The sequence below is a fragment of the Mustela lutreola genome, chromosome 8 (assembly GCF_030435805.1).
Source record: "Mustela lutreola isolate mMusLut2 chromosome 8, mMusLut2.pri, whole genome shotgun sequence".
Lineage (NCBI taxonomy): Eukaryota > Metazoa > Chordata > Mammalia > Carnivora > Mustelidae > Mustela > Mustela lutreola.
Window position 1 is genome coordinate 139721767 of NC_081297.1, and position 26531 is coordinate 139748297.

The window sequence follows — 26531 nt, forward strand, 5'->3', positions numbered from 1 at the left end:
GCTGTGGGGGGGCCGAATCATAGGGAGCAGATGAAGTATTTATTGAGGTGTTGCTAGTATTAGGATGATGACTTCAGTGTACTGAGAGAAAAGAACTGTCAACCTAGGATTTGATACTCTGTGAAAGTATCTTTTCAAAATGAGGACTTGAGGAAATATTCTGAAACAAAAACTGATTCTTCCCAAGGCTTCTGGATGGCTCAGTTGGTTGAGCGTCTGACTCTTGGTTTCGGCTCAGGTCTCCTTCGTGCTCACTGGAGATTCTCTCTCTCCCTCTGCCCCTCTCCCAGCTCACATGCTTGCTCTCTCTCTCTCTCTCTCAAATAAATAAATAATGTTTTTTTAAAAAAATGGACTCTTCCGGGGCACCTGGGTGGCTCAGTGGGTTAAGCCTCTGCCTCAGGCTCAGGTCATGATCTCAGGGTCCTGGGATCGAGCCCCGCGTTGGGCTCTCTGCTTGGCAGGGAGCCTGCTTCCTCTTTCTCTCTCTGCCTGCCTCTCTGCCTACTTGTAATTTCTGTCTGTCAAATAAATAAATAAATAAATAAAATCTTAAAAAAAAAAAAAAGGACTCTTCCTACAGCCCATGTGATTGACCCCCACTGAGGAGCTCCCCCCCAGGGAGCACGCAGGAAACTAGAGAGGGACCGTTGTCCATCCCCCTACCCCCACCGCACAGGGAGCCAGACTGAAGCATCAGGGGGTACTGAAGCCCAGCGGACTTGGGAATTCCTTGTTTTCTTAGTTCCTAAAGATGAGAAAGGCAAGTGAATGAGACCCGAACAGGGCATTTTTGTTCATTTGTAGAGCTATCTTGTGTTTTGTCTTCTTGAGCAAGACAGAGTTCTCTGATGTCTCTGAGAAAGCACTGGTGATCACCCTGTGGAGGGAGGGAAGGAAAGGGGGGAGAGAGAGAGAGAGAGAGAGAGAGAGAGAAGGAAAGGGAAAAGAGGGAGGAGGAGGGGGAGGAGGAAAGGAAACCGAAACTGACCCTAGTGGATGTTGCAAAACATCTGGCCGCCCAGCCTGTGAACCACGAACTCACCTTCTCAGCCAGAAGCCAGAGTGGACACAGGTGCTCTGCTCTGGGCTGGAACTGGAAGCTGGTTTGGAGCGGGACAAAGTAACTGATGTGTCTTGATCACCTTTTTGTTTGTATGAGGCATAAGAGCAGCATATAAAAGGAAAACATTTCACGTTTTGTCTGCGAATTTGTTTATGTCAGGGTGTGCATGCGTGCGTGCCTGTGTTCGTGCGTGCGTGCCTGTGTGCAAAGGCTTTGGCTCTGGTGGACATTTGTTCATCTTCCTGCCTCTCGGATACTTTTCCCCTGTTTGGCGCGGTTCCCTGCATGATCACCCTTGGGCTGAAGAGACTGGCTTCCACCGCGGAGATCAGATACTTGTTCCGGCTCTCTCGATGCAGAATCCCCCAAGCAGCTGTGTACCCGCGGGAGACTTCTCCTTGGGAGACCCATCCAGAACATGCGCTGGGGACAGCAGCAGCTCCGTCCATATCTGGAGCCATCCGTGGGCGAGGTCCCAACAAGGCTGCAGCGCTGAGCTGGGCCCCGTGGCTGCCATCTCCAGCCCACTTCTCAGGGGATCCTAGGGCTGTTGTCCCTGATTCCGGGTGTCTCCGGACAGATTTCTTTCTCTCTAGTCCTGAGGTAGCTCACGTTCTTCTCTGTGTTGCTTTCCTGATTAAACCAGGTGGCGTTCATTGAAGCTGTCAGCAGCTGGAGATGAAATGTGCCGCAAACGTATTCATCAGAACCTCGTTTGTCATTGAACTTGGCTAGTACCTGGCTTTCATGCCGTGCTCTGAATGGCCTTTAAGGACCCAACATTGTAAAAAACATTCTTTTGGGGTTTTACCCCTTCATGTCTTATGTTCATGTGTGATTTTGCTGTTGGTTTCCATATGTTTATGGATAGTTTTTCCTTCTATTTCTAGTTTACTAAGTTTTTATTTGGATTTTATTATATGACTTTAAGTATTTGTTTGGTGGAGCCTCATGGCCAAGGGGCAGGACAGGAAGAGGGCAAGGGGACAGGGCGTGGGGGAAGGGAGGGGGAGGGGCTGGCAGCGGCAGGGCAGGGAGTTGGGGGGTGGCGCCTGAGTCAGAGATCTCCAGCAGCTGCTTGGGGTCTTCTAACAGCAAGATCCCATGTTGTCGATAGATCACAGCTGTCTGGCGAGGAGGCTTCACAGGGCCTACGAAGCAGGCGGGCCCTAAATGGTGAAAAATTGGCCTGTCTGGGCTATTTTAAAAATCACTGGATGTGTAAAAATTCAAGTTCAGTGCCAGTGGGCTTTGGAGCTAACGGGTCTCAGCCCGCAGTGGAGAAATAAACAAGCCGGGGCCAACAGGCAGAGGCATCTCTGGCCCATTTATGTAACAGGAGCTTAGAGACAGCCCGGAGCCTGGAGACTTTAGTAGAAGGAGTAAAGCTGCTTCTTCCTTTGCCACGCACCGTGGTACAGAGTCTGTCTGAGGAGGAAACTGGCGGGTCCTGGAGTAGTGATGGAGAGCTGGCAGAGACGACGAAGGAGGACACCCCACACAGTGCACATTCCTTCCATGGAAGCCCCGGGGCAGGGGCAGAGCAGGGCGGGGCCGGAGGAGAAAAGCTGAAATGGGCAATGGTAAGACCACCAGAGCCAGAGGAATGCCAGTAATCTGTAATATGCTCTCAGGCTTTCCAGACTCATTTCTCCCTTTGACAAATCGCCCGTATGTCTTTCTCCCGTTTTCAAGATGAGCACACAGGTGCAGAGAGGTTAATTCACTTACCCAAGGCCACACAGCAAGTAAACGGGAAAGCCTTGCATTTGAACCCAGGCAATCTACCTCAGGGTCTGCTCCTGACTCTGTGCAATCCGCAGAATCAGGGCTGGGGGCAAAGAGGTTTTGGGGAGGGAAGACAAGGGGGAAATGTGGTCAGGGAACGAGCCCAGGGTCTTGCTGGTCTCCTCTGATGGGCTCCGAGAAGGAAAAGGTATCCTGATTCGAAAGGAGGCCTTCTGCAGTGTTGTTGTAGCGGGCTCTGGAGACACCGAGTGCAGGAGGGAGGAACACGGGGATGCGGGAGCAGGGAGAGCACCCCGTTTCCACTCCTCTGCACACGTTCTGCACCTCCCTGCCCCTTCTCCTACATCTCCTTTTCCCTCGACTTCTTCTGCCCCATCCACAAAAATAAATAACCTTCCCGCAGAGAAGGGCTCACTCTCCTAAGCAAGAGAGCAATAGGGAGAGCTCGGGCTGGGGACCAGACTGATGAACCCCATCTCCAGGACCGATGGACCTAGAACCCCCCCCCCCCATCACTTAACAGCAGGCCCCAGGGACACACCTGCAGTCCAGAGGAGAGGGGACACCCTGTGGAAATCCTCTAGCAAGCAGAGGACAATGCTGGAGGCTGGCCCATCTCCCTGGGGCTTTTTCCGGAGGAGCGGGCCAAAATAGTTATGCACTTCCTGCAGCCTGGTGATAAGTGGCTACTTATTTACTGAGCTCGCTGTTAGTTGTGCAATTGGTAGAGCAGACTAGGGTCAGCTGCTCCCCAGAGCCGTGGAAACCGACTCAGAGCCGCCTCGTCTCATCTGCCTAAAATTCCAAAGTTAGAGAGAAAGTCCTTGCAGTTATGGGGACCCGGGGTAGGAGCTCTGAGTGGGCTGACCGTGGAGCTGGTGAACCTGAACTCATCCCTTGGGCACACACGAGGAGAAGCCTGAGTAAGTACAAGAAACATAAACACGCTTACCTTACAAATGAGGTTTGAAGCAATATGGGAGAAAATGCATGGACAAGTTGTGAAACACTCTGCTAGTTAAGATACTAGTTTGTCTCATCATCATCACAGGCGACGGCATCAAAAGGGATTGCATCTTATTTCACTCAGCATAATCTCTTCCAGTCCCATCCATGTTGATACAAAAGTTGGGTAAGTCAAGCAGAGAGAGTCAATTATCATATGGTCTCACTTACTTGTGGAGAATAAGAAATAACATGGAGGACATGGGGAGATGGAGAGGAGAAGGGAGTTGGGGGAAATTGGAAGGGGAGATGAACCATGAGAGACCATGGACTCTGAAAAACAATCTGAGGGTTTTGGAGGGGCGGGGGTGGGAGGTTGGGTGAACCTGGTGGTGGGTATTGTGGAGGGCACGGATTGCATGGAGCACTGGGTGTGGTGCATAAACAATGAATTCTGGTACACTGAAAAGAAATTTAAAAAAGAAAAAAAATTTTTAAAAAAGGGATTGTGTCCTCTTTCTGACATTTATCTAAAGCATCTGCTTTTCTTACAATGAACATGTAAAAAGTATGTGTAGGTAGGCTTTGTTTTGTTTTTATTGTTCTGTATGTAGGTTTTGAATAAGAGGTAAAAAGAAGGCTTATCAGTTTCTGTATCCTAAAAAGTAAATCCCAGTTCTCTTGTGTATATACCCCGGAATGGAATTGCCAGTAGTTCATATGGTAATTCTATTTTTCATTTTTTGGATATCTGACGTGCCTCTGGTTGCGCCATTTTATATTCCCATGAGCAATGTGCAAGTGTTCTGACTTCTTCACAATCTTGCCAACACTTGTTATTTTCTGTTTAATAATCCCTTTCTTAATGGGTATGAGATGGTATCTCATTATGATTTTGATTTGCATTTCCCTGACAATGAGTGATGCTGAACATCTTTTCATGGGCTTATTGGCCACTTGTGTGTCTTCTTTGGAGAGGCATCTACTCAAGTCCTTTGCCTGTTCTTCAGTTGGGTTGACTGTTTTTTTGATGTCAAGTTAATATTTTTTTTTAATGTAGGCTTTGTTTCAGTTGCTTGTTTTCATGGAACAGCTATTTATGGGAGACTCAAATAAGGAAGAAGCCAGGACTGTGTTCTATGCCAGCAGAACTCTTCTTTCTTCTGTGGGCGTACTACATGAGTTTCTGTTTCTGTTTCCCCCAGGCTGGAATCAGGCAGTTTTCAAATTGTTCACAGTGCAGATTTTCTTCTCCTCTCCATTTGAAGGACAAACTGCTTCCTACAGATATGGCCCATCTCACTGTGTTTCTTCATTTAGTCCATTGGTTCTTGGAACCAATCCAAATTTGGTGCCAATCTGTACAGATTATTCTATTTTAGAGATTTTACTTCTGCACTTTGGGAATGCCCTTCACCTTGAAAAAGGGCCTTTTCGTTTTTCTTTTTTTTTTCTTTCTTTTTTTTTTTTTTGCAATTACTGGCATTTTCTCTCCTTTTCCTGCCAAAGTCCTACTCATTTCTCTGACTTCTGGCATCCTTTAGAAGAACAGGAAAAATGGTACCTGATTTTCACAGTTTCTAATGGATGATGTTTGCATCCTTTCCTTGTCACTTTCAAATAATGGCCAAGAGACGCTGACAACTGGATCCATTCATCCAGCACCCATTTATCCAGAAGTCCAGCATCATCACAGGGTAATGGAGAGAGAAAAGAGACTTCTGGGTCCCTCTCTTTACTTCCACTTCTTGGGCAAGTTCCTCTGAGTCTTCAGGGTGTCCTTTTTATTTCCCAATTCCCTCTTTCATGTTGGGAGTTCTCAGGGTTCCATTCATGGTTCTCTCTTCTCCTTCTAGGCTCACCATTTTCCATGGATTCCATATTTTTACAAATTCTTAGGTCTGACTCCCTAGGTGTCAGCTCTGTGTGAAGCCACCGCCTCTCTGGATGACTGTGGGGTCTGTTTTCTTCTTTAGGAGGTGAAGCTGCTTCCCTTCTGGCTCAGGACCCACCCTCACTTGCGGTGAGAGAAGCACCAGAGATTGGTCAGAGCCCCTTGCCTATAGCATCACCTGGAATCTCAGGTAACACTCACCTTCCCTCAGATTTTTCTGACCACAGTGTAGTCTTGATCGACAAGGGGAGATGCTGGAGACTGGCAAGTAGCCTGGAGCCCTGAGTATGGGTGGTCCTAGGTCCTAAAGTGAAGGCAAGGGTCTAAGACCTCATTCTCATACTCATTTCCCACAAGATCCAGCTCACAACCCCCTTACTATTTGAGACATTGCATCCAAGGCCCCTAAGCTCCAGGTACCATATTTTATGAAACCCAAATCAGAATATATATTCAGATTGAGATACAGCCTCTGCATGAGCCCCACTGATCCCTGCACCCCTCAACTGATAAGCTTGTGCAGCGAGTTTGGGGGTCAGCTTTCATTTGTGCATTCAGGAACCCAGACGTACCTGCACTTGGCCTCTGTCTGGCCACACCCTTCACTCAGTGGTCCTTGGAGAAGATATTAGCACAAGGGGCTATGGCATCTCCTGACTTGGGCTTGAATCTCCAGAGCCCAAGAATTTGCCAGAGTGTTCCCTGGCAAAGTGGATTTCATTATGTGGTTTACTCCAATAGAGCCTCTCTCTCCCTGTAAACTCAAACCCAGATCTCAGGAGCACTCTGGCCTCTGGCTGATGAACTGGGAGTGCCCAACTGAGGAGAGATGAGGGAGCAAGATGGGCAGGCCAGTTCATCACTCCTCGGGGGCAGAGATAGGAAGCTGAGAGAGAGAGGGCTCGTGTGTGTGTGTGTGTGTGTGTGTGTGTGTGTGTGGTCCTTGAACGGAGGGTGGCCACAGCCAAGGCCCATCAGTGCTGGGGAATCTAAGCCAGCCAGAAGAGTATGAAGCCCTTTTTGGGAGAAGGGTGGCTGCTTCCTCCCAGGTAGTCTGACCTTCTGAGCTCTCCTGCCAGAAGGTACATTTTAAACTACAGAAATGATAGAATATGGAATATGAAGATTCATGAAACTTGTCTTTAGTCCTCTGCATAAATCACAGTCTTAGAGGGGCTTCCTAAAATTGAAGGGATATGGGTCCATCTCAAGGAGACCCAGCACTGCCAGGCCTTGGTCCCATACACTCACTCTTACTTTTCCCCACAAAATGAGGTAGCCCCATCTTCTTAAGGTCGGTTCTAGGCCAGGACTGGGAAGACAGTCAACCACAGCTTTATTTTATTTTAACTTTTAAAAAAGAGTTTATTTATTTATTTGAGAGAAAGAGCAGAGGTGGGGGGAGGGGCAGAGCAAGAGGGAGAAGCAGGCTCCCCACTGAGCAGGGAGCCCAACATGGGGCTAAATCCCAGGACCCTGGGATCATGGCCTGAGCCGAAGGCAGATGCTTAACCGACTGAGCAACCAAGGCGCCCCTCAACAACAATTTTAAATAAAAAAAAATTCAGTTTCATGAATGATGAGCCCTTCTTCTAACTGTGCCCCCATTATGGGTTGTTCACCAGGTATAGTGTAGACAGGAGAGCAAAGACATGTCTACCTTCAAGGAGCTTTCATGGGCAGCCACTCCAAAGCACTTACCACATCAGCTGAGACCTCTTCAGTGTGTCTGTGTGGACTAAAAAGAGAGGAAAGAAGGAAAGAGCAGAACACCTAAAACAATGTGATTCAGATCAAGGTGGAACAATTATGGCAATAAATAAGAACAATTCATATCTATAACATCAATTAGTAAAGAGTATTAAATTGGGTACAAATCAGATTGAAATCATTTTCTGCATATAGGAGATACTCTGTCATGAAAATGACCCCAAAGGTCAAAATAACAGGTTAGGAAAACTTGGCACATGTAGATTTTTTAAAAAATGACAATATTAATATTTAATGACATTAATTCACCCAACTTTTGCTTGTCTCACTACGTGCTCAACAGTGTTCCCTACACTAAAGGCCTTACCACACAAGCTGGAGAGTTGGTCATGACCGGGGGGTGAGGAAAAAAGGATGCCTTGTTACGAAGGTGTTTTTATTTTACTATTTTGTTTTTTTTTAAGATTTTATTTATGTATTTGACAGAGAGAGAGAGAGAGAGAGCGCGCATGTGTCCGCAAGCACAAGTCAGGGGGGGGGGCAGAGAGAGAGGGAGAAGCAGGCTGAGCAGGGAGTCTGATGCAGCACTTACTCCCAAGACCCTGGGATCATGACCTGTGCTGAAGGCAGACACTTAACCGACTAAACCACCCAGATGCCCCTATTTTACTGGTTTTTATTGTGAAAGAAGCATGTAGTTTCTGTAACAAAAGTCCAGTAGGACAGATGAGCCAAAAGTAGAGGGGTGGGTCTTCCTTCCCCCAACCTCAGTCTCTCTCCCCCAGGCTAAGCCTGCTCTCCACTGGGTGTACCTCCACCCGGAATTTTCCCCTAGTCCTAGACCACATCTATAATCTTTTTAAAAATGGAGATCATGTTATTCACTTTTTTTTTTTTTTTTTTAACTTAACAAATCCTGGATCTCTTTCCAGGTTGGTTCATATAGATTGGGTTCATTCTTTTTCAAGTTTGTAAGTCCTTCTTTGATGTTGGTGTGTTTAAATGTAGATGGTCTCCCCACATGGATATTTCTAGGTGTTTTCATTTCTCTTGACCACTGCAAGGAATTGGTGAGGGTCTTACACATGCTTCTCTGTGTATAAGCCATTTTGTTTGTGGAGGACGACTTTCCGGAGGAGGAATGGGAACTTCAGCCTACGCACATTTATGTTTTGAGATACTCCAAATCATCATTCTGAAAGTGTTATTACTTCCCGCTCCAACCAAGTGTGTCAGAAGACACAGTCTCTTCTCTCTTTCTCAGCAGCATGAGATACTTTTATTCTTTTTTTTTTCTTTAAGATTATTTATTTGAGAGAGAGAGAGCACAAAACTCAAGCAGACTATGTGCTGGCCGTGGAGCCCTACACAGAGCTCGATCTCACGACCATAAGATCACAACCTGAGCTAAAACCAAGAGCTTGATCTCACGACCATAAGATCACAACTTGAGCCAAAACCAAGAGTCGGACGCTTAACCAACTATGCCCCAAGGATGCTTTCATTCTTTTAACTTTTGCTGAAGTGGTCGATGAGATGGTATTTTGCTGTGGCCTAAATATGAATTTTGGGGGGCTGCCAATGTATTTATTGGCCATTGTATTTCTTCCTCCGTGAAACATCTTTTCAAAGAACGTGAGAAATACCTGTTTACAGAAAACTAGAACCAAAGTTGAAATATCATGGATTTTGTTACTGCCCCTTAAATCTTCAACAAAGGAAGAGGTGTGGGTGAGGACTAGGGCCAGGGAGGAGAAACATTTATGAATCACATTAAAAACCTTTAAAAATCAAAAGCATCCCATGAAGCTGTGGCAAACATCAGAAAGCTTGAAAGTGCTTTGAAGCTTCCAGAAAACAAGCAATTCTCATGTTGTATAAATTTCCCCAGAAACACAAAACACAGTAGTATTGAGCAGGGAATGAATATAACACTAATAATAAGCTCTGATTACACAGAAAGAAAACTATACCTCAATATTTGTGACCCTAAGATGAACATATTAAGTATAATAGGGAATGTAAATCTTTAGCAGATTGATACGGAAATCTGCAATGACCACATTGAGGTTTTCATGAAAATACAGGGACAATTCGATATATGGAAATTTATGCAGACAATACATTATATTCATGGGATAAATTAAAAAAAGGAAAATTATGATCATCTCCTTAGAGTCTGAAAATAATCCTAATAAAAATATTTTAATATAGGAATAAAACACAAACCTTAGCATGATGAAGAGTGGTTTTGGCAAACCAGCTGCCAATAGCAAAATGCTACAGCCGTTTCATAAAATTAAATAATTTAAGAACTCAAGCTAACCCAACAAGGCATGGAACCAAAATGAGAAAAATAAGTATTGAAAAAATAGGAAAACCACCTGAGATTATGTATTCTTGAAGCATTCATTCAATGACAATTATAATTAGCAAGCATTCAGTGAAGCACAGAGGGGCGTTGAAAATGAGTAACATTTCTGTAGAGTAACAAAGCAAGTCAGAAACCTAAGAGATCACCAGTTTCACCAGGTTCTAGTTAGCACTGAGTCTTATCAGAGTTTAATTGTTTGGTTAAAATCATTAGACCAAGATGATGAGAAATTTTCAAGACATTAATATTTTTGATATTCTAACCTTGATTTTCTTGTCTACAATGCTATAACTAGGTAATCTGTTTTGCCAGAGCATCATTAAAAATTTTCTGGACAAGGTGACTAGAGAAGAAGTGTACTACATACTCTTTCATCCAGAGGCTTGGGAGATGGTGGTGGCGAGAAGTGGTTTGGACAGGTAATCCTAGAACAGTGGTGTGTGTGTGGGGGGGGGGGGCAGTGTGTGGGGGGGTGATAATCACCGCAATGTGTGTTCTACGAAGGCAGGGATTTGAACTGATGAACCCAGAGACCTAATCCCAGCCTCTAGAACAGCATCTGGCACCGACCTGACTCCCAGGATATTTGAGCTGGGGAAGGAAATCTTATTGTTAATATCCAGATTCTGTCACTAAGCTGTGGCCTGTTTCATGGCAGGAAACATACAAATGTGTTCGGACCAGAGTTGGCTAAGCGTGGATCATGCTGTCTCACGTATCTCCTTTTGCAATCGGAAATGTGCAGAAAAGGGGGTGGGAGGATTTATACATCCTCATAAAACATTTTTGTAGGAAAGCAAATTTAAAACCTTTGATAAGCACGTTAACAGGTGCCGAGACCCTCCGCCTACTGGCCAATGGATTCCTAGAGCAGAATTTGCTTCCTTTTCCCCATCCTTGCTCATGTCACCAGAACGTCTAGGCTTTGGGACCTAAACTCCTGGGCCTCCTCTTTCACAGCCTTTGCCCGGCCCTTTAGGCTCTCCGGCAGAGCCTGGTCCCAGCCTTAGAGAGGCTGTCCTTACTTTTGTCCAAGGGTCCATAGGGTCTGTAAAAGGAGCTCCAGGGCCTACCCTAAACTCTTAAATTATTAAAATCTTCCTGAGACATGCAAACCAGAGCTGCCTGTCCTTTTACGATGGGAACAGTCCATTCCCCGTACCTCCCTCCCTCTTCTATCCATCCCTCTTCCAGTCTTCAGACTCACGGGGGCCCACTGATCCTGGGGCAGCTCAGAACAAAGCCCTTTATGCATGTTGCTGGCTGATGGACTTGGACTTGAGTGAATTAGGTCACGTCCACAGTGCCTATGCACGGGCTTGTCCCCCCTCCTTTGGTGAAGGCAGAAGAGATGGTTTCCCTTTTCTCAAGGGAACAGTAGCTTGACCAGCAGGTGAGGCCAACTAGATGCTTCTGGGAAGCTGGAGTCCCAGGTTCTCAGCCAAATCCCATCACAGACTGGCTTGTCATCTAGGGAGAGTCACTTTGTCCTTGGGGCCAGCAATGTCCTTAGGGGCAGGGGCTTGGACGCACTGATGGAGCAAACGTGGCAGATGACCACTTTCTTTCTGCAGTGGGCTGGCAGAGAGCGTCAGGGCCAATGCAGCAGTCCTTCTCAGAGCCTGCAGGTGTATCAGAGTACTTCTGTGCCCATCCACTGTGGCAGGGGCGTGGACGCCTTTCTGCCATCTATGTCCAGAGGTCTGAGGAAGCCTTCCTCCTCTAGCACTGTGTAGTTCTAAGACTTGTTGGAGGGTGGCTCAACTCCTATGTGTACAGAAACGTCCCAAAGACCACTCTGAGTAAGTCTTTGTTAAAGAGTGACATGGTGCTGGGGTGGAGTTTTGGGAGGCTCCTGCTGCTTCCCTGGGCAGGGGTCCATTGGTTGGTCTACCTTAGGCTGCTGATGGCCTTGCCCAGGGCTCTAAAGTGATCGTCAACAATCCCTTTTTGGAGGACTCAGGACTGCTTGGTCTCAGCGTGGTTTTCCCAGGAGCCCTGCCTTCTTTTCCAAAGACCTCCTCTCCAGTATTAAACCCATGCCTGGTCTGTTGTGGGTGCTCACGTAGGACGAGGACGAGAACAAACCTAAGGGTCAGAGAAGTCAGACTCTGAGACGTGCTGTAGGCAGCTGTTCCCGGCATCCCGCGCAGTCCGGTGGTACCACCTGCGAAGCCCCCGATCCTATAAGACAAATTTGCTCAGAACAGTGATTCCCAAACACAGAGCCTGCAGAACCTTATGTTCTAGGAACTAGAGAAAATTGATTCCACAGGAAAATGGAATAATGGTGATCTTTTCTCCAAAATACAGGGGAGAACTTTTTAACTTTAATGGAGAGAACTTTTTAACTTTAATTTTAATTTAATGGAAGAATTTTTTTCCTTCCTCATTACTTCTTCTTAAGATGACTTACTTTCCTGCTCACAAGAGAACAGAGCAGAAGCTTCTGTGTCTAAGCACGGCCGCCCTCTTATTAGAAATCTACTTCTGATTTGCTGAAATAACACAACACCATCAAACCGAATGGCCAACGATGAGCCCTTCTCTATAAAAGAGGTCATATCTGGGGTCTCCTTGGACGTTCTCCCTCCTTTTTCTTTGCAAGCGTTGTTTTGTTAATTTTCGGAGTTAATTCTAGCACATGCACATGATAAAAAAAACTTCAAAGGAGCAGAAAGGCAAACAGTCAAAAGTAAAATCTCCCTCATGGTTCCCTGCTCCCCAGTTCTCTTCCCCAGAAGCAACCACGATTTCCAGGTAGATCCCTTTTTAACGGAAAAACAGAAAACCAAGCCCTCTCCTCTATCGGTTGCCAGGACTCTCATTTCCCTGGATAGCCTTGCTCACACCTGTGCCTATCTATAGTCATTAAGAGAAGATAACAAAAGTCATTCGTACTCATCACAGTGGTCATTAGTCCCCTGGACAGTCAGACGAGAGCTGTCCGTGGGTGCGTGGACCAGCAAGCCAGTCTGGATGCACAGAGTGATGGCTTCGACTTTGTTCCACTGTAAACATGCAGGTCACCCCCCACCCCAGGTGACCCTCTAGAGAGGAGCCCTGTGTCTGGATGCTTCATGCCCAGGATACGGCTCCCTGAACGCATGAGAGAACTCACATAACCTAGAAGTTTTAGCTTTATTGGGGAGCCCATCCCAGAGCTGGAGGAATAATTCCGTGACTTGGGCTGTCCACAGGGATGAGGCCGACACGCTGTACCACATCCTGATGGAAGAGTTGATCCGATGGAAGGAAGTGTCCATGCCGGAAGACCTCTCGCAGGAGGAGAAGATGTTTCTCTTATGCTTTCCCCTGCAGAAGCATAAGCTGGAAAAGAGCATCAAGGAGCTTCGCGCCATCGCAGACCAAGTGGACGCCAACCATAAGATGCTCACCAAGACCAACCTGGTGGCCAGCACCTCGGGCACTATCTCCGGAGTCTTGAGCCTCTTGGGTTTCGCCCTGTCCCCCGTGACAGGAGGGGCCAGTCTGATGCTCTCAACGGCTGGACTGGGCCTGGGGGTGACAGCAGCTGCCACCAGCATGTTGACAAGTTTCTTAGAAGACAAAAACAACTCGACAGCCCGAGAGAGAGCCAGCAAGGTGATACAGATGGAAACCCCCGCAGCGAACGACACTCGGGAAGGAATAGGGTTTCCCAAAATCGGTGCCACTTTGACCTGCGTCGATAGGTTTGTCCAAGCCCTTCACCACGTCAAGGGACTTCGGGCCTACCAGATGGCCAAAGTCAACTCTGGCTTCATGGCTAAGGTCAAAGATTTCATAGCCACAGGCCGTGTCCCCTTCTGGAGGGCGGGAGGGCAGCAGACAGCCTCCGCTCTGACCATGACCAGAGGTGCGCGGCTGCTGGGCGCTGCTGGGGCTGGCTTCCTACTCATGTATGACGTGAAAAGCCTCCTGGAGAACTGGAAGCACCTGGAGGACGGGGCCAGGGCAGAGACCGCCGAGGAGCTGAGGTCGGCCGCCCGGGAGCTGGAGCAGGAGCTGAAGCAGCTCAACATGCGCTACACGCAGATCCTCCAGGGCGGGGCTGGCGGAAGAGCCGGTCGCCATAGCAGGAGGTAGGAAGGAAGGGGTGCGGGGGTGCATAGGGCAGATGTGGTCGTGGTCTTCCTGAAGTCCCCCCCCCCCCCCCCCGGGCCGTGCTCAGCAGGCAGGTGCATACACAGAGGCAGGCTGGAAACTGTCCTTCCTGCCGAGACAGAGGATGTTGCCGCACCCTTCTGCCAAATGAGGTCCCTCCTCTTTTTTCCAAAATCCCATCTTTTTTGTTCAAAGCGCTGCTCACACACTTCAGAAATCACAAATTTCTTCAGAAATCATAAATTTCGTGTAGGTGCTTGCTGCCCGTCTTCCCGCGCGGTGTGCCCGCTGGGAGGGCAGGGGTACGAGCGTCCCCAGCATCCGGCCCGGGCCTGGCTCCCCGCAGGGGGCCACCAACGCGCATCTTGAATGACATGAGGGCGGCCTTCCAGGATATAGGTAACGTTTCAAATGAGCTGGGAAAAGAATTTTGTTGGAAAAATATATTTATAGACTCTTTAAAAAATATATATTTTATTTATTTGACAGAGTGAGAGAGAGAGAAAGAGCACAAGCAGGGCAGCGGCAGGCAGAGCCGAGCGCAGGCTCCCCACTGAGCAGGGAGCCTGACGCGGGGCTCAGTCATGATCGTGGGTCAGAGCCATGACCTGAGCTGGAGGCAGATGCTCCACCAACTGAGCCACCCAGGCGCCGCTAGACTTTCCTTTTTAGGGACAATTAAATATCCAGCTGTAAAAAGTAAAAACCATTCCTGGGGAAATAAAGGAGAATTTCCAAACTCCTCTTTAGTTTTATAGGGAGGATAGAATGGGACTGGGTAGCCAGGCCACCTCCTGGGGTCCCGGGGAGGGTCGCACCAGCCTTTGCTGAGGGTGTGAAGGCTCATAATTATAAATTCATTCATTCATTCATTCATCCATCCATTTGTTCGTTCCACAGATTTTAGTTAACTGAAGCCCGTAACAGGGACCCAGGGCCTACGGGAGTGTTTCCAAACTTGACTGCAAGTTGGAATCACCTGGGAAAAGTCAATGACTACTGATGAGGGGGCAGGTCCCTCGTGTCCCCAGGGACCGGGATTTCCTTGACCGGGGTTATGACCTGCACCTGGGGAGTTCTAAAGGTGCTCCCAGTAGTTCCACTGTACAGCCGAGGTTGGGAACCACTGCTTGGAGGTGTTTGAGGTCTTCTTACTCTACTGCATTAATATACTTTTTACTCTTTGGGTACTTTTTCTCACTTCTTAATAAGCTGGGGCAAATTTGGGGATAAACTATGAAACACAAGGATTCATATCCTAAAGGGACTTGCCTGCCTCCCCCCCCACCCATGCCCGTCATGGAGTACAAGCTTAGGCCAGGACATCTTGAGAAAAGCCACAGTCTCTGCTCTAATGGCCCTGGGGATCCAGGAAGGGGACAGACCCCAGATAAGCCAAGCTAATGAGGAAGAGGTCAATGGTAGGACACAAGAATAGTTGGGTGCTGGGAAGCCCCTGACAGGTGCAATTACCCCTTGGCGGGGGGAGAGAAGCCAGGGTTTTCCTGGGCTTTGTCTCTGCCAGGCACCAGGCCGAGCCCTGCGTGCACACCGGCAGTGTGCATTTGTGGGCAGAGGGACAGTTCATGAACTTGGTGGATACACAATTACTCACTGAGCGCCTCTGTGTCCAACAGCCAGCAGACCCAGCGCTACGAGACACACAGTGTCCGAGGGTGGGAAGTGAGAGCACTCTGCCAGCCCCAGCATGTCCAGACGCCCAAGGGAACCTTCTAGAAGATCCCAATTAGGGCACAGAGGTGAGTAAACTACTCCTTTTCCCTTTCTGCCCGACCGGGTCCGGCTGCCTCCAGGGAATCTTGGTTTAGCAGAGGCAAAATATGGTCTTCGACTACGAAAACTCAGGGTCAGGACATTTGTTTGCAATGATCTAATGATAGCAGAAGGAAGACCAGCAGTGGCCCGTGATAAATCCCTGGGGACTCCGGAAATGCTGGGGTTGGAAGGGAAATTTGTGAACAGACAGGATTTTCTGGGTGTACACATGGGGTTCAAGGCCAAGGAGACCTAAAATATTCATGCTAATTTAAGCTGAGTGTGCATATATTTAGAACACCTCTTTTCCAAACTGTATATAACTACCCAGTACATTTAGAATGAAGACTTTTTAAAAAAGATTTGAGAGATAGAAAAAGAGAGAGCACGCGTGTGCATGGACTCAAGCAGGGGAAGGGGCAGAGGGGATGGGAGAGCGGAAGAATCTCGAGCAGACCCTGCAGTGAGCACGGAGCCTGACACGGGTCTGGATCTCACGGCCCTGAGCTCATGACCTGAGCAGAAACTAAGAGTCAGGATGCCTAACCGACTGAGCCACCCAGGCGCCCCTAGAATTAAAACTTTAAAAAAAAAACCCTTTATTTTAAAATTAACTGTGCCTGGGGATGGCTGGCTGATTCTGTCCATGTAGCATGCAACTCTTGATCTCAGGGTTGTGAGTTCGAGCCCCACTTTGGGTGAAGAGATGACTGAAAATGAAGTCCAAAAATAAAATAAAATAAGATAAAATAAAATAAAAATCCACTCTGCAACTCCTCCGCTGCCTTCCAGCCCTGCCCCACCCTTTCTCTCATTAGGCAGGACTCAGGAAGTCTGGCCGGTGGTCTGTGGCTCACACACAGATTCGACTTCCATGCCCAGTGCCCTGCAAGGGGGAGTCCAAGATTTGCAAAAGGCTGTTACTGAAAGTTAATCCCTGCACACAGTAGAATTGATAGTTGTGAAAAACTAGACACCATCGACATGCCCCAGCGCTAGGACACTGGTCCAAGACAACTCGTCATCCATTCGAGAGAACATGATGGACCTATCCAGATGGTGTTCAGGAGAGCCCGTCATTGGATCAGTGTGGAAAACGTCTCTTCTACCCAGTTAGATGAGAAAAGCAGGATGAGAATTGTGTACACACTTTCTCTTCTCAGATCTAAGCGGGAGAGACTCAGCAAGGTCCCACGACAGCCACCTCTGTCTGCGGGGGACGTGCTTATGTGTGCCTTCACCCTGCTGTCTGTAGTTATCAAGTTTTCTATGATGTGGACTACTTGTTTTACGAAATGGAAAGCAGATAAATGAGTATTGACATCAAAATAATTTTTTTTTTTTTTTTTTTAAAAGAGGAACGACCCATCATCTGCTGGTCTTAGGTTAGTTCCATCAATCACTTGAACGAACACAGCCTCCTCCTCCCCACGGAATAAAGCCATCCTGGGAGGAGAAGAAGGAGGGTGTTTTCTGGGAAAACTGTTCTCACGATGTGAGCAGTGGCTGAAAAGTCACTAAAAGGAAGTCTAAGTCTTCTGGGTTCTTGGACCCAATTCCAATGTGTGTGGGATGTGTGTGTGTGTGTGTGTGTGTGTGTGTGTGTGTGTGTGTAATCGCCACGGTAAGATAGCGATACCCTAAGATAGCGATACCCTAAGAAAACTCTAGGCTAACCTGACTGATTTATGAACTCGTTTTGCAGAAGTTGACCACTCACCAGTAAGACCGGCTAAGACAGGAGCAAACCAGCTGTGCAGAAGGGACCAGGAGCGAATGAAAGTAATCTCCTTGAGGGCACACCCTGAGATGTCCCCCCATTCATCACATTTATGTTTTTGAACGTGTGTCCCATGAAGGGACACGCTTGCTCAGAAAGGAAGGCACCTGCTTTTTCCTCTATCCAATTAGCATATTTCATGCCACTTACATGCTGACCCCTTGTCCTTAAACATACCCAACCCCCAACCCTTCAGGTAGAAGCTCTGAGGTTTGTTTGAATAAACCCTTGAATAAACCCTTTCCTTGAGGCATAATCCATGTGTCAGTGATGAGTTCTGTTGTGCACTGGATAGAGCTTGGGTTTGGTTACATGTGTGTGTGCGCTGGGGAGGCTTCTGTACCCCCACAGCAATTTTGTGACACCAACGCTGTCCAAGAATTTAGTTCAACTCTTACACTATCTACTCAAGAGAGAGCATCACATTCCACAGGTGAAGGTTCGGTCCCACAAGCCCACCCTCCACTTCAGGGGCCAATTCTGACCGCCTGGCTGTCCATCAGAGGTTCCCACAACCCGATCCTTAGATTTGATTAATTTGCTACAGTAGCTCCTAGAACTCAAGGAAACCCTTTTACTCACAAGATTACCCATTTATCATGAAGGAAATGGAAGAATATGAATGGACAGCCAGATGAAGAGATACATAAGGCAAGGATCTAAACAAAGGAGCTTCTGTCCCCACTGAAGTTTGGGGCCAGCACGGTGGCACGTGCAAGTGTTCTGGCTTCCTGACCTGGAAGATCTCTGAACCCTGTCCGTTTTGGGGTTTTAGGGGGGCTTCATCACGGAGGCATGGTTGATTAACTCCTTGGCCATTGGGTGATTCAAACTTTAGCCTCTCTACCCTCCCAGAAAATCAGGGCATGAGACTGAAAGTTCCAACCCTCAGTTCATGGTTGGTTCCCCTGGCAAGCAGACCCCAACCTTAGGTGTTTCCCAAAGTCACCTTGGGAATCTAACTCCAGCTGTGGTGAACTTACCATGTGCTGTGAATAACAAGACACTTGTTTCACCTCAGAAGCTCTGCAGTGTTTACAGGAGCTGAGGACAAGAGACCAAATATCATAACACAAGGTGTATCCATGGCTCTTATTACTCAGGAAATTCCAAGGGTTTTGGGGAGCTGTGAGCCTGGAACTGTGGATGAAGATCATATATATATGAAAAATATATTTTGGTCATCCAAATGAATGACCAAATATATGTATTTCTTATAAATCACAGTATTGTTCCTACATAGTCTCTAACCTATTCATCCATCCATCTCACCTATCTATCTGTCCATCATTCACCCATCTACCATCTGCACACCACCCATCCATCCAATCTATCCATCTGTCCACTCATCCAACCACCCACTAATCTGTCCATCCATTTATCCATCCAGGTACCACCTATCTACCCATCCATGCACCCATGCCCTTCATCCATCCATCCATTCGTCCATCCATCTCATCCAACCATTAGTCTAATTATCTACTCTCCATCCATCCATTCATCTACCCAACCATTCATCTACCCATCCATCTATCCATCCATGCACCACCTGTGTACCCATCCAACCACCCATGCCTCCATCCATCCATCCATCCATCCATCCACCCATCCGCCACCCACCCACCATCCACTCATCCACCCATCCAGATATTCAGTGATTACCTACTAAGTGAAAGGCATTTTTCTAGGCTGTTGGGATAGAGCAGTGAACAAAACACATCCCTACCTTCATGGGGTTTATAATCTCATGGGGTTGGTGGGAGAGGCAGACAAGAAAGACAATAAATAAGTAAATCGTACAGTATAATAAAAAGTAATGGATATTAGGGAGAAAAATAAATCTGGGAAGGAAGATACAGAGTGTAGGATGGAGCAAGAAATCAATTTAAATAAGATCATCAGGGAAAACCTCTGAGAAGCTTTTATCTGGGCAAAGACATGAAAGTGGTGAGGGAACTAGCCAAGAAGATATCTGGGAGATATTCCAGACAGAGGGACAGCAAAGGCGACACGGGTGACAGGTTAAAGGAGCTGCAAAGAGGCTGTGTATTAGGAGCAGAGTAACAGCTTGGGGAGCTTGAAGGGAGGCTAGAAGATGAGGTCAGAAAGGCAGCTGGAGGCCGTAAGGTGCAGTGTCTTATAGTCGATGGTAGGAGTTTGGCTTTTACTGAGTGAGATGGGAACAGATTGGAAGGTTTCAAGCAGGTGAGTGGGGTGATATAAACTATCTTAGATTTTAACAGCATCGCCCTGGCTGTTGTGTGGGGAAGAAGCCACAGGGGCAAGTCTATCACAGGGATACCAGTTAGCAAGTTATTGAATCAATCCTTGGGAGAGCGGATAATGGCTTGGAGCAGTGTGGTAGCCGAAGAGGTTGTGAGAAGTGTCGGGTCCTGGACCCTATTCTGAAGGTAAAGCCCACGGCATTTGCTCATGGACTGGGTATATGGTGTGAGACGAAAAGAAGAGCCCAGATGAAAAGAAAAGAAATAAAATCTAAAAATGAGATTTTATTTTAGATAAAATCTAAAACAAGATTTTAGCCTGAACAACTGGTTATCACCTAAAATAAAGGTTTTGTGGGAATGGGAGTATGGGGCAAGATGAAGTTGCTCAGTCTGGACATGTTAAGTTCGAGATACCCAACAGACAAGCAAGTGGAGATGCTGGGTAGATGGTGAGATCTGTAAATCTAGATTCGGGATGTTGAGTCTCCATCAATGAATTGGTCAGAGATACCAATTTGGAAATAAATGACATTTAAAATCATAAGAGTAGATAGGGTTACCGAAGACTTGGATATATGTACAAAGAGTAAACATACAAGTCCAGTTCCCTTTGCCCCCCTCCCCCAGCTTGAAGAGGATGGGGAGAAGTGGAGGAACCATCAGAGGAGACAGAGGAGCAGCCGCCAAAGTTGGAGGGGACCCGGGAGTGGGGTGTCCAGGGAGCCAAGTGAAGAAAGCCTCAAGGACAATGGGCCCTGATCTGATTTAGCGACAATGGATGCCATCGGTGACCTTGACTAGAGCAGTTATGGTAGAATGAAAGGTAGAAGACAAACGCTTGGCTGGAGAGGGTTTATGAGAAGGAAGAAGGAAACTGGAGACAAAGTATAGACAAAGCTTTTACGTTTTGTTGGAGAGTCTTCCAGAAAAATGGGGCAATCAGTGGTGGGGTAGGGAAACAGAGAGTGAGGTCAAGAAAGGAAATAACATTTTTTAAGATAGAAGAAATATTGGGGCACCTGGGTGGCCCAGTTGGTTAAGAGTCTGACTCTTGGTTTTGGCTCAGGTCGTGGTCTCAAGGTCATGAGGTCTGTGCTCAGCATGGAGTCCATTTAAAATTCTCTCTCCTTCTCACCTAACCCCCCCAAAACTAAATAAATAAATCTTTTTAAAAAAGTACTACTAACATGATTCTGTGATGATGGGAATGACCCAATAATGAAGAGACGGCAGTGCCAATGCCCAGTGTCCACCCCATGTTCTTTGAGGGCCTGGTGCCCATATTGGACTGATGCCCATGTTTCTAGACTTTTCATACCTGCCTGGACCTCTGGGTCAACTCCATCCTATTTCCTCCACACCTCTTGCAACGTGGTCGTTAGAAATACAGGGCAACTCGGCGATACGATTGGATACATGACATTCTATAGGTAAGTTCTCATTTTTCACACATATTTTAAGAGAGCGCGGTCCTGGGGCATCTTCCATACTATTCCACATCAGCAATAAGGTTCATTTCAACCTTGCCAAATTGAGGAATCCTTGTGCACATCAAGAAACTCCTTGCTTCCTGTCCCTCTCCCCCTCAAAAAAAGAAAAGAGGAAAGAGATACTGGTGGTTTACACTGCCCTAGGATCTCTGCTAAATGCTTTACCAGTTACTGAATCGTAGCCCATAGTTATTGAATACTTAGCACTTTCTAGACACCGTGCTGAGTAGTCTATAAATATTGTCCCATTTCATCCTTGCAATTGACTACTACAATGGTACATCTGTCATCTTCCAATTTATAGCTGAGGATTCTAATGCACAGAGACATGAAATTCTTCGAGGTCGACCAGTTAGCAGGTGGCAGTTCAGGGCTGGAACTCAGAGCCTTCTTGCTCGTAACCACTGCCCTGCACTGCCTTGGTTAGTTAGGAAACCGGTGACTTTCTCAAGGTCACACCATCAAGGAGCAGTAGGGCTGGAATTTGTACATGTCTGTGTTTGTAGGGTTGGGGCAGACATTTTAAGTTTGTCTATGTATGCTAATTCTGACTTCACTCACATTTTAAACATTATGGGGAGATTTAGTATTTTTTACCCTTGCACATCCACACCAAGATTAGCAAGTACGTTCAGTCTGTACTTGGTGAGAGATTTTTCACAAGCCCTGTTCTAAAGCCTTCGGGAGATTGTTGGAGCCTTGTGATCTGTCCAAGGCAAGAGTCAGCAGATTGTGGCCCACGGGCCCAATCTGGCCCACCACCTGGCTTTGTAAATAAAGTCTTATTGGAACACAGACACGTCCATTTGTGCCTGTGTCAGGTTACTTTCCAGCTACAATGGCAAGATGTGAGAAGCTGTGAGAGACTAGGTGGTCTGCGAAACCTAACATACTGATTATCTGGCACTTTACAGAAAATGTGTTGACTCTTGGTCTACATGTTTCAAGAGGGGACACCGGGTGGCACAGTGGTTAAGCATCTGCCTTTGGCTGGGGTCAGGATGCCAGAGTTCTGGGATGGAGCCCCGCATTGAGGTCCCTGCTCAGCGGGGAGCCTGCTTCTCCCTCTCCCTCTGCTGCTCCCTCTGCTTGTGCTCTGTGTCTGTCTCTCTGTCAAATAAATAAATGCAATCTTCAAAAAAATTAAAAAAAAAAAAGTTTCAAGAGAAGCAACTTTGGATTTTCTGGAATTCTGGCTTTTGAAAGGGGATCACCCCCTGTGAACCGGGAAGTCAATTTCAGATCCCAGCAGGAACGCAATCCCCGGAGCGTGTTTCACACCTGTCCCTTTTAGGCTGCAAGGTCCAGGACCAGCCTGAATGGTGGCTTTATTGTTAGTCTGCGGGGCTTTACTGTTAGGACCGCTGGGTCCGGAGCTGGGCAGCCTCCCCTCCTGCCAGCCCCAGCCCACCGGCCTACCTGTTCGCCAGCCTCCTTCTCCGGCAGAGCACACAGAGCACAGAGCCAGGGATGGTGGGTGGGGGGAGGGAACACCGGGGGTGCCCAGAGGCAAGATGGAGGGAGGCAGGTGCACAGAGCCATGGCCCTCGCACATCGTGGCTCACTGGCTGAGTTGGGCCCCTTCCCTGCGTTTCTGGAAAAATTAATAGATGTTTGGAGGCAGTTTAGAGCCAAGCTGAGCAGAAGTCCAGGGCTCCCACCCGAGTCCTCTCCCAACCCACACAAGCGGACCGCGTTTGGGACCACGGGCCAGGCAGCCCCGAGATGCCAACACCAGCCTTTCTAAGCGAGCTTTTCTGTTTTCCGCCTCTCAGGAGACCTTGGGAAGTCTCCCGCCCTCGAAGAGATGGCAGGACCCCAAATCATTTACTGGGTGGGATCCAGCGAGGGTGCAGGCCGGCGTCGCCTTGCCCCTCTCCAGATCCAGAGGCCCAGCCTCTCCCCGGGTGGGGGGCGCTGGGGGGCAGCTGGGCCAGAAGCTCCGGGCATGCAGCCTGGGTCTACTTACAAAGTAGGGTTCTGGCCTGCAGGTCTGCTTGGGAACCCCCAGGGTCTGGCCGAGAACTGAGTCGGGGAGTTTTAGAAACTGATATGTCATTTTCCTGACAAGCCCCTGGGTGGTGCCGGCTTTTGCTAGCACTTGGTCGAAGTGTTGGCATGATTGCCTTCCTGAGGCTTCTTTACGGGGCTCTGTGGGTGCAAAGGCCTAGGACTGACCAAGGAGGAGAAGGAACTTTGCTCCAAGGGCAAGATGTAACACTTGGGTGGGCGTGCATGACTGGACTGGCCTCCGCCCTGGGACAGAGCAGTTGTCTAGGCCTGGTTTTCACCAGCAGAGAGTTCTGTGTCCACACATGGAATCAGGGCTTCAGCCTGGGGAGGGACTCCACGGGCTGCCTGGCCTACCGGGGACATTCCATATGCGGGGGCAGTGACTTGACCACGAGCACACAGCTGGCTGTGGCCAAGAGAAACGGAAGCCCAGGGGTCCTCCTGGCACTTGAGTCCACTCTTTAAACCAAAAGCTGTGACCTTGGACGCTGAGGGTCGCTCCCGGCCTCTCAGGGTAGAGGTGCAGAAACGGGGCCCGAGGCTCGGAGTTAGCTTTCTGACCCTCGTCTTAAAGTCCCCTGTGTTTTACGTAAAATCTTTGGGGAGTCAGTGTTTGGTCCCCAGAAGGAGAGCCTGTGCTTGCTGTACCTGGCGCATCCCTGGCTGTGTTCCAGACCCTGCCTTTTTGCGGCACCTGCAGTACAGCTCACGGGCTGGGAGCAGGTGCCCAGCAAGGTGGGAGCGTTGTCTGGTTCCCTGCCCCCTGGCAGCTCGGTCTGGTGGGAGAAAAGACACAGGCACGACTACCCTCACGGAACACGCACCTTCTCCAGGTCTCTAAAGGGCATGGGTCCGGGGCTGCGGGGGCCTGACGTCTGCATGGTTAATGGATGCTGCACCCCTGGGCTGAGCTCTGTGCAAAGAAAAGCTTCGCGGGGAGGTCTGTGGAGTGGAAAGAGTGATGGGAGCGGGAGGGGGGCAGGCCAACAAAATCAAACCCGTGAGGAGCGTGCTGTGTGCTGAGGGCGGGCTGGCTCTGGTCCCGGTGAGTGCCCGCTCGGCAGGCTGGAGGCCGAGCTGGAAAGGCAAGAGATGCTGTGGGTTCTCTGGGAGCAAAGAGGGAGCGAGGTCAAGAAGTGCCATTTGAGTTGAGCTTTGAAAGTCAAGGACAAGTTCATTTGGAAGGGGGAGAGGGGCCAGGGCAAGGAGAGAGGGAGGCATGGCTTGTCTGGGGGCGGGGCGGGGGGCATATAGCATCCAGGAGCCAGGTGAGCAAGGGAGGCCTTGAGTGTCGTGTTGAGGATTTGGATTTCAGACTCTGGAAAACGGGACTTTCTCAAGGATTTGGGGGCCAGGGATGATATAGTCACATTTATTTGAGAAGGAGAAATCAGGCCAAAGTGCAGACGACTAGCTGGGTAGAAGAGGAAGGTGCGGAAGGCTGGGGTCGGGCCATTGAGCTTTTACCTGGAGCCCAGGCCCTGGGCCCGCGCAGTGGGCGAGGCTGTCTGCCCCCACCCCTCCCGGATCTTACCTGCTCATAACGGAGTCCCGGAGTCCCGTGCAAGGAGTGAGAAGCGAGAAATAGCTGACTTGAGATCCTCTAAGAGCGGTTAAGTGCAGGGAAGGAGGTCAAATGGGGGGGCTGGGCAGGGGAGGCTCCCTTATGGGTGGGGGGCAGGGTTTAACTGGATCCCAGAAGAATGAGAGGGGGCGCCAGGGTTCCAAAGCGGGGTGGGGGGAGCAGCTAGGGCCCAGTGCCTGGGGCGGGAATGAGCTTGGCCAAGAGGCAGAAGGTAGGCCAGGGCGGCTCCGCGGGGAGCGTGCAGGGGGGCAGAGGGCAGAGCTGGATGCGGGCGCCCAGGGGGTTTGCATGGGGGTGTGTGTTCCAGGCTCAGGAGTCGGTGCCGCTTGAGTCGCGTGTGCCCAGGGCAGGGAGGACGGGCAAGGCGGCAGGGAAAACAGACCTCGAAGGGGCAAATGCTCGAGACCAAGGTTGGGGGACACCTTCCCTCGGGGCGAGATTCGGCACTCCTTTCTCTTTGCCCCTCTGGGTTTTCACCCGATCAGGGCCAACCTTTGTTCAGTTTCCCGCCCGAGGGAACACAGGACCTGGGGGGGCGGGGGCGTGCAGTGATCTCAAGCCTAGTGCACGGGAGCAGCTGGGGGACAGCAGCGGGCGGGGCGGGGAGGGGGAGCCCAGACTGCCAGCTGGGAGAGTCACTGACCCACAGCCAAAACTGATGGTGAGTTTTCGGGAGAGGAGGAGCCCGCTGAGATCTGCGGGCTGTGGGGAGGAAGGGGAGGGACCCTACAGAAGGTGCTGGGACAGCCGGGGAGGTTGGGGGGAGGGGGACGCCGGCTCCGGGATTTCTGCGGGAGTTCTGGCAGGAGACGCACCAGAAACACTAGCCTTCAGCGGTCCAGGGAGCTGGACTGGCTGCAAGTGGCTCCTAGGTCCGCCACTTCCTACTCAGGGGACTCGGGGCCAAAGCCATGTCCTCCCTCCGCTATGCAGCTTCCTCGGCTTCTGTGGGGGAGAAAGATAGGGTCTGGGGTGAAAGATGGGGGAGCTAAGGCAGCCTGTTCCAGGTTTCCTGCATCCTGGCAGAAACACTGGTGCTGGTGGCACAGGGGGCAGCGTGAGCATCCGTGTCCCCAAGACCCGTGGGCGTGGAGGGCGAGGTGACAGGAGGTGCCAGGGGACCCCTCTGTCTTAGCTTGCTCTTTGTCCCGGAGGGCCCCGCACTCCTCACGGTGACTTGCTGCACCCGCAGCCCGAGCGACGGGCTGGGAGAAGAGCAGTTGGGTCGCTGCTCCCGTGACCTGCCGGGCAAGAAGGGGGACCACGGGAAGACCCTGGGAGGCGCGCGGCCAGGCAGACTGAGAAAATAGTGTGGACGGCCCTGGATGAGGCTCTGCAAGTGTGGCTGTCCCCTGGGTGACAACAGGCAGGGAGGTAGGGTGGAAACGGAGTCTCACGTCATGCAACACGTTGAAAAAGGGAACTTGACAGGGTATCTGCAGAGTGTCGACACGTGCGGGCACTGGGCGGCCCGCAGTGAACAGCAGTTTGGAGACCCAGGTGCCCAGGCCAGGCTTGGGGGTGGGGGTTGGTATGGAAATGCGCCCCCACGCGGTGGTGTGGACGGAAACAGGCGGCCTTGGAGTACAGCCCCAGGAGGTGGGTGCGGGCAGTGGAGGATGGAACCAGGGGCATTGAAGGAGCAGAGGCGACCCGCTGGCTGGGCCCGTGGGGGTGGGGGTGGGCAGCAGGGGAGGCCTCTCTCCTCTTGGCCATGCAAATGGAAGGGTCGAGAACACCTGGCAGTGCTGAATGCGACCCAGTCAGGTAAGGGCCGGGCAGGGGCAACCATCCATCTGCTGTCACCAGAAGGG

At 49.5% G+C, this 26531-nt stretch overlaps 1 protein-coding gene across 2 annotated transcripts; it reads left to right on the forward strand.

The window, feature by feature from the left end:
- Positions 1 to 3506: 3506 nt before the first annotated feature.
- Positions 3507 to 17657, forward strand: APOL5 (apolipoprotein L5). 2 transcript variants are annotated; one of them, XM_059186825.1, is made up of 6 exons: positions 3508 to 3738; positions 5737 to 5844; positions 10034 to 10157; positions 12939 to 13823; positions 15483 to 15605; positions 17327 to 17657. In XM_059186825.1, exons 1-5 carry the CDS (start codon positions 3648 to 3650, stop codon positions 15580 to 15582), a joined length of 1308 nt encoding a protein of 435 aa, XP_059042808.1. In that variant the 5' UTR covers positions 3508 to 3647; the 3' UTR covers positions 15583 to 15605; positions 17327 to 17657. The 2 variants fall into 2 exon arrangements, with proteins under 2 accessions (XP_059042809.1, XP_059042808.1); XM_059186826.1 differs by lacking the exon at positions 15483 to 15605 and having other exon boundaries at positions 3507 to 3738.
- Positions 17658 to 26531: the final 8874 nt, after the last annotated feature.

What these genes read in the sequence shown, in the direction of transcription:
- APOL5 (XM_059186825.1), top strand. Translation starts at nt 3,648, where the DNA reads ATGGGGACCCGGGGTAGGAGCTCTGAGTGGGCTGACCGTGGAGCTGGT. An exon ending in ACACACGAGGAGAAGCCTGA is followed by an intron (nt 3,739 to 5,736) that starts GTAAGTACAAGA and finishes TTTCTTCTTTAG; the next exon opens with GAGGTGAAGCTGCTTCCCTT. An exon ending in GCCGGTCGCCATAGCAGGAG is followed by an intron (nt 13,824 to 15,482) that starts GTAGGAAGGAAG and finishes TGTGTCCAACAG; the next exon opens with CCAGCAGACCCAGCGCTACG.